Source organism: Penaeus monodon, chromosome 17 (assembly GCF_015228065.2).
Source record: "Penaeus monodon isolate SGIC_2016 chromosome 17, NSTDA_Pmon_1, whole genome shotgun sequence".
Classification (NCBI taxonomy): Eukaryota; Metazoa; Arthropoda; class Malacostraca; order Decapoda; family Penaeidae; genus Penaeus; species Penaeus monodon.
In genome coordinates, this window is record NC_051402.1 from 15,316,852 (window position 1) to 15,324,351 (window position 7,500).

General features: G+C 46.9%; 1 protein-coding gene across 1 annotated transcript in view; it reads right to left on the bottom strand.

Moving 5' to 3' along the window:
* The window catches only part of LOC119583269 (glutamate receptor ionotropic, NMDA 2B-like), a gene marked incomplete at its 5' end in the record, with an annotated part of 321,172 nt that overhangs the window by 224,400 nt on the left and 89,272 nt on the right, over window positions 1-7,500 (bottom strand). The window contains one exon of the mRNA XM_037931740.1: window positions 5,998-6,181. Within this exon, the coding sequence (XP_037787668.1) occupies window positions 5,998-6,181 (184 nt within the window). The remainder of the gene's footprint in view (window positions 1-5,997; window positions 6,182-7,500) is intronic.

The window sequence follows — 7,500 nt, forward strand, 5'->3', positions numbered from 1 at the left end:
GTGTGTGTGTGTGTGTGTGTGTGTGTGTGTGTGTGTGTGTGTGTGTGTGTGTGTGTGTGTGTGTGTGTGTGTGTGTGTGTGTGTGCGTGCGTGTGTGCAGGCGTGCGTGTGTGCAGGCGTGCGTGTGTGCAGGCGTGCGTGTGTGCAGGCGTGCGTGTGTGCGAGCGTGCGAGTGATTCTTCCAGACGAGTAACGACCCGGACAAACGACCCGTCCTAATCTCGCCACCTTCACTCAAAAGTCCTCTATCACACCGCCTCCAGCAGCCATTCAAGCCTAATTGTTGTGCAAACGTCCGACCGTGTACTGAATCCAGAACAACACCCGGAGTTAATGGCGGAGAGAAATGGCGCCAGGGTGCATCGGGTCCCGCTGAATATTACGCTCGCCCAAGAAAACAGGGTATCAGTGCCGGTGAATATTAAGCTCAGCTGGGAATATGGATGAGTCGGCCAGTCCAGGGGGATATGACACCCGCAATAGGATTACGAGATCAGCTCAGGAAGTTATTGCTGGATATGAAATTGGATAAACCATTCGGAATACGGGAAGCGGTCAGAAAAACCAAGAGCTCACCGCAGGGAACTAGGTTTTAGAGGGAGAAAAAGCACGATTATTGCTTGCTTTTATTATGATCCCTGTCATTTTTTATGTAGTGGCCGAAAAATATACAAGGGTATGTTACAAGAACAAAATCATAAACGGATAAAAGTTTAAGTACACACGTTTCCCTTAACGTATTATTAAGCCCAAAACTATTTCCCAACGAGCGAAGGCACACAAATCGCACGCCGGCACCCTTGCAAAGGAAACAGACGAATACATGTATAAAAAGACAAATTAACTTCGAAAAGGAATCTAAATACAAATACATATCCTAAAGATTCATAAAATTGCGGGACAAATCACGCGAAATTCCGTGAAGGCGACGCGACAGAGAAAACTGCAAAGGCCTCACACTTATTCACTCATTCTTGGAGTTCGGGATTCTGAGAGCGTGTAAGAGCCAGAGTCAGAGTGTGGTTAAGAATAGGAGGTGGGAGAGTAGGAGAGTAAAAAAGTAAGGTTCAGAGTCAGAGAGCTGGAAAGTAAGAGATAATAAGAGGACCAGAGATGAGGAAAGAGTGTAAAAAAGAAAGAAAGAAGAAAGCAGAATCAGCTAGTCAGAGAGTAAAATGTCAGAGAGTTACTACATATCATAAAGTCAGAGATTTAAAAGCCTAGGAGAATCAGAGAGTCAAAGAAAAGGAAAACGAAGAGTAAGAGAGCTGGTAAGTCAAAAGCCCAACATAAAAGAGCCAGGACCAAAGAGCCAACGACTCAAAGAGCCAGAAGACCAAAGACCAAAGAGCCAGAGGACCAATGAGCCAACGACTCAAAGAGCCAGAAGACCAAAGAGCCAGAAGACCAAAGACCGAAGAGCCAGAAGACCAAAGAGCCAGAAGACCAAAGACCCAAAAGACCAAAGAGCCAACGACTCAAAGAGCCAGAAGACCAAAGAGCCAGAAGACCAAAGAGCCAGAAGACCAAAGAGCCAACGACTCAAAGAGCCAGAAAACCAAAGACCCAAAAGACCAAAGAGCCAGAGGACCAAAGAGCCGCGCCTCGAAGCCAGAGCGTGTCGGCGCGAGCGGGAGAGCGAGCGAGCCATCCCAGCTTCCCTCTGACGGCGGAACATTCGTGGCTGCCTTGGAGTCGCCGTCGCTTCTGACAGGTGGAGGCGAAGACCCACTTAAGGCGGCGGCACTTGCAGGAGTGCACTTGCAACTTGCGTCGACTGGAATGAGTTTCCGCCTTGAAGTCATGATCTTGCTAATCCATGGGTTGCCAATCCGTTGCTTAATCATTCTTATCTAGTCATTTATTCACTCTTTAGATGGTTTTATGCAATTAACTGGTGTAATGCTTGTATGTTTATGTTAATCGAAACGGGTAATTATTTCTATCAGGAAAATATTATACATACATACATACATACATACAAATACAAACACACACACACACACACTCACACTCACACTCACACTCACACACCCTATCTATCTTCTCTCTATCTCTATCTCTATCTCTATCTCTATCTCTCTCTCTCTCTCTCTCTCTCTCTCTCTCTCTCTCTCTCTCTCTCTATATATATATATATATATATATATATATATATATATATATATATATATATATATATATATATATATATATATATATAGAGAGAGAGAGAGAGAGAGAGAGAGAGAGAGAGAGAGAGAGAGAGAGAGAAAGAAAGAGATAGAGATAGAGATAGAGATAGAGATAGAGAGAGAGAGAGAGAGAGAGAGAGAGAGAGAGAGAGAGAGAGAGAGAGAGAGAGAGAGAGGGTAACAAAGAGAATGACAATACAAATAGAAAAAGAAATCAGAGGAAGCAAAAGACAGACAGGAAGATTTAAGAACAAAAGAAAGAAAAAAGAAAGAAAGAAAACGGGATGAAAGCGGAAATAACAAAACAGAAAAAAAATCAAAGAAAGAAAGAGAAAGGGATAAAGACCAATGAATAAAAGAATGGAGATAAAAGCGAGAAGTCAAAAAAATGAAAGGAAAGGACAGGGGAACTTAGTGAGAGAGAGCAAGAGAGAGAGAGCAAGAGAGAGAGAGAGAGAGAGAGAGAGAGAGAGAAAAGAGAGGGGCAAGAGAGAGAGAGAGAGAGAGAGAAGAGAGAGAGAGGAGAGAGAGAGAGAGAAAAGGGGAGAGAGGAAAAGAGAGAGAGAGAGAGAGAGAGAGAGAAGAGAGAGAGAGAGAGAGAGAGAGAGGGGGGGGGGGGTTACAGACAAAGATGAGTGCCACTTAAGACAATACACTCATTACAAAGGCCTATTCGGTCCTCCTCAGGTCTGGTAATTACTGTGAGGTGACAATGAAAGGAGACTTTAGGAGAATCCCTTTTTTTCTTCTTTTTTCCGTTTTTCTTTCTTTCTTTTTCTCTTTACACGTGTAGGGTTATGAGGATCGCTTTCTTCGTCAAAGTGGCAGTAGTTTGAAGGGGAAGGCAATTTGGGAGAATTTTCTGATTATAGATGAGAAAGGAGAGAGAGAGAGAGAGAGAGAGAGAGAGAGAGAGAGAGAGAGAGAGAGAGAGAGAGAGAGAGAGAGAGAGAGAGAGAGAGAGAGAGAGAGAGAAAATAGACTACAGAACCCTAAAAAGCAATGGGCAGATATCATGTGTTTGAAAGTAAACAATAACAAGCTATGTAACGAGTATCGAATATCAGACATTCGTGTCATGGGAGGTAGAGGGAGGGAGAAGGGGAGGGAAGGGGAAAGGGAAGGGAGAGGGAGAGGGAGAGAGAAAGGGAGAGGGAGAGAGAAAGGGAGAGGGAAGGGAGAGGGAGAGGGAGAGGGAAAGGAGAGGGAGAGGGAGAGGGAGAGGGAAGGGGAAGGGGAAAGGGGAGGGAAATTAAAAAGAAAAGGGAAAGCAGAAAGGGAAGGGTAGGGAAAGGGAGAGGGAAGAGAAAGAGGAAGGGGAAGGGGAGAGAAAGGGAAAGGCAAAGGGAAAGGGAAAGAGGAGAGAAAGGGAAGGGGAAGGAGAAAAGGGAGGAAAACCAAAGAGAAAGGAAAAGGGGGAGAGATGGAAAGATGTAGCAGGGAAAGGGCAAAGGGCGGGAATAACTATGGACATCCACAAAAATAGTGTCAAGGTGAAAAATGAGAAAAGGGGAAGAGGCGAGAGGATGGAAGGAGGAGGGAGAAGGGGGGAAGAAGGAGGGAGGAAGAGGGAAGGGGGAGAGGATGGAGAGAGGAGGGTGAGGAAGGAGGAAGAGAGAAGACGATGAAGTTAGGAAGAGGGAAGGAGGAGGAAGGAAGAGGGAAGGAGGGAGGGAGGAACGGGGGAAGAGGGGAGAGGATGAAGGGGGAAGAGGGGAGAGGATGAAGGGGGAAGAGGGGAGAGGATGAAGGGGAAGAGGGGAGAGGATGAAGGGGGAAGAGGGGAGAGGATGAAGGGGAAGAGGGGAGAGGATGAAGGGGGAAGAGGGGAGAGGATGAAGGGGGAAGAGGGGAGAGGATGAAGGGGGAAGAGGGGAGAGGATGAAGGGGGAAGAGGGGAGAGGATGAAGGGGGAAGAGGGGAGAGGATGAAGGGGGAAGAGGGGAGAGGATGAAGGGGGAAAGAGGGGAGAAGATGAAGGGAGGAGGGGGAAAGACAGGAGAAAGGGGGGCAGAGCATGGGGAGGGGGGAAGGGGAAAGGAGAAAATGTGTCGCAGAAAAAGAAAGGAGAGAGAGAGTGTCGAAGAGGAGAGAGGAAAGAAGAGGAGATGATCAGCCTCAGGGACATGGAGTGGGAGGGGGGGGGGGGAATAAAAATGAAGGAGAGGGAAAAAAAAGGCTGTTAAAATAAAAAAAAGTCTCATCGAGAGAGTTAATGATGGAGAATGTAGCTTCAAGACGGAGGTGACGACGGGGAAGAAAGGTGTTAGATCGGCAAAAATCCTCGAGGAAAAAATCTAGGGGAAAAAAATGGCTTAGGAGGAGGTGGTAGGGGGAAAAATGGGAGTAAGAGGCAAAGCGAAGGAGAGGGAGAAGGGCGAACGAAGGAGGACGAGGAGGGGGGGGGGAGGGAGTGACTTTTATAACTATGGCTGAATTCAACTTGCAAGGGACACACGAATCAATAAAAAGATCACGTACCTCTCACCCTTATCACTCTTATCTTTCTTTTACCCTCTTTTATCTTCTCTCTCACAGGGGATTTTGACGGACCAACGACCACACACTCGGCCCTCGCAGCCACTCCTTCACGACCTCGCAGAGTGGTTCCTGGTACTTGTCGGGGGTCGTTCGCACCTCGATTACTTCCTGACCCTGCGATTCGACCCTGCAAATGCCCACTCCCCACCAGAACTGGGACGTCCCTACTACCACCACTAACCCCCACCCATTCGCCACCAAAAACCACCGATCCCCATGATTCCTCACCCATCTCCACCTAACCCCACCCTTCCCCACCCATCTTCACCAATCCCCATTATTCCCCACCCATCTCCACCAAATTCCACAGATGCCCACCCATCTCCACTTAACCCCACCCATCACCATCCATCTCCACCCATCCCCATTATTCTCGTTCTTCAACCATCCCCACCCATCTCCACCAAACCCCACCAACCCCCACCCATCTCCACCTATCCCCACCCGTCCACCCATTTCCACCCATCTCCACCAACCCCTACCCATCCCCACCCACCCACCCAATCTTCGCTGGATAGTGGGAGGAGCTTGGGGGAGGGGCCGGGGTGAAGGGGTATGTGGGAGGGGCCGGGGTGAAGGTACATGTGGGAGGGGCCTGGGGGGGAGGGGCATGTGGGAGGGGCCTGGGGGGGAGGAGCATGTGGGAGGGGCCGGGGTGAAGGTACATGTGGGAGCGGCCTGGGGGGGAAGGGGCATGTGGGAGGGGCCTGGAGGAGGGGGGCGGGGCGACACATGCTCATGACACCCAATGTCACTCTTGGGCATTTAGAAGCTAGGTTTATGGGCTCGTGCGGAGCCATATTCTTCTGCGGATTCTTTTTTTTGTAATTCTCTTTATTCTTATCGCTATCTTTGTATGTCTGTGTCAGCGTGTGTGTGTGTGTGTGTGTGTGTGTGTGTGTGTGTGTGTGTGTGTGTGTGTGTGTGTGTGTGTGTGTGTGTGTGTGTGTGTGTGTGTGTGTGTGTGTATCTGTATGTCTGTGCACAAATTACATACACATTGACCTGCAACAACCTACCTCCTCCTTAATATCTTTCCCGTTCCCTTGTCGATTAAATAAATAAATAATAATAATAATAATAATAATAATAATAATAATAAATAATGATAATGATAATGATAATGATAATGATAATGATAATGATAATGATGATAATAATAATAATAATAATAATAATAATAATAATAAATAAATAAATAAAAAAAAAAAATAATAATGATAATTGATAAATAAGAATAAGAGTATCCGCAAAGAACGCCAACCACAAGCGCTCCACTCACCTGTAGAAGGTGGCGCCGAGCTTCCACCTGGCGTTCGTGTGGCCCTCGCAAGAGAGCTGTGGCTTGAGGCTGAGGTGCTCGTTGCGTGTGTCGCTGAGGAAGTTGAGGACGCCAAAGCCGAAGATCCTGATGGTGGTGACGATGGCCTCCTGAAGGGCGTCGTCGTTTGTGTCGAAGTGAACGCCTGGGGGAGGAAGAGCGAGAAGCGTTTTAGATACAGGGATGGATGAGTTTCGTTTTGGGGGGATTAGCACTAATATTTGTATGTTATGATTATAACTATTGCCGCTGGTAAGATTAGGGATAATGATAATGTTAATAATGTTAATGACAATCAATTGTTATCGTTGTCACTATTGCTTGGTTGTCATCAATATCATCATTGGTAATAGTAATAGTAGTAGTAGAAGTAGTATCAGTAGTAGTAGTATAACAAGTCACTTAACTATTCACTTGAACTTAGAATAGCGTTTCCAAGTGTACAAATTCCAACTTTTTCTCGGAAATCTATTAGACTTTCATAAACCCCATAAAATAATAAGCTCTTTAAATTTATAACCTAATCACAGATTTCCTCCTCTTTTCGTTCCTTCATAAAACCTTACTTACAGCTTTCGTTAACCTCACAGGAAAGACCATAACCTCGTCATTAAGTGCGTCATCCCGTTGCACAAAGGGTTAAATTTAGGCCATAAGGAACAACTCTATAGTTGGCAATTAACATCGCGTGTGACCTTGATAATGACTTTAGCATCAAGAGCCTCTAGAACCAAGTCTGTCTTTCTTGCCACCATTAACCAGGGCAGCCACCCCCCACTCCCTAGGTACTCCCTTCTCCCTACCCTTCCCACCGCCTTCCCCAGCCCCATCAGCAAGCTTTCACCCTCCCCCTCTTCCCCTTAATCCCACCACCATCCAACCCTCCATTTCTCCCACACACCTATCCCTCCATCGGGGCCTCCCCTCCCCTCCCCTCCTCATCCCCTCCAACCAAGTCACCACCCAACCTCCTCATCACCGCCAGGCACTTCCCCCTCTCCCTAGTCATCACGAGCCCGTTTCCGGGTCCCTCCCTCCCCCCTCCCCCCTATACACCACTACCCTATAGATTCCCTCCTTACACCCCCCTCCCCCAATAATCCTGCCACTCCCGGGACTCCTTCATTACCCCCCCCCCCCTCTCACAACCATATATTATGAATACGATCTCTATACCTTTATCACGTCGACTTCACTCCCCCATCCCGACTTCATTACAATGGGTATTTGGCGATAACGACAGTCAACGTCTTTGTACTCAAAACTGAACAAAAGCAGGTCCGGGTAAAAAAATAGATTTAAAAAAAATAAAAAAAAAGGAAAAAGAAAAATGAGCTAAGCGTCTGGCAGCCAAGTGAAACGCTTTGATAAGGAGGTCATAATCGTAACTTAATTAAAATGCCCGGAGTGAAATAATCTCTCTTTTTTGAGTAAAAACGGAGAATGGAAGTTCTTATCCAGAGT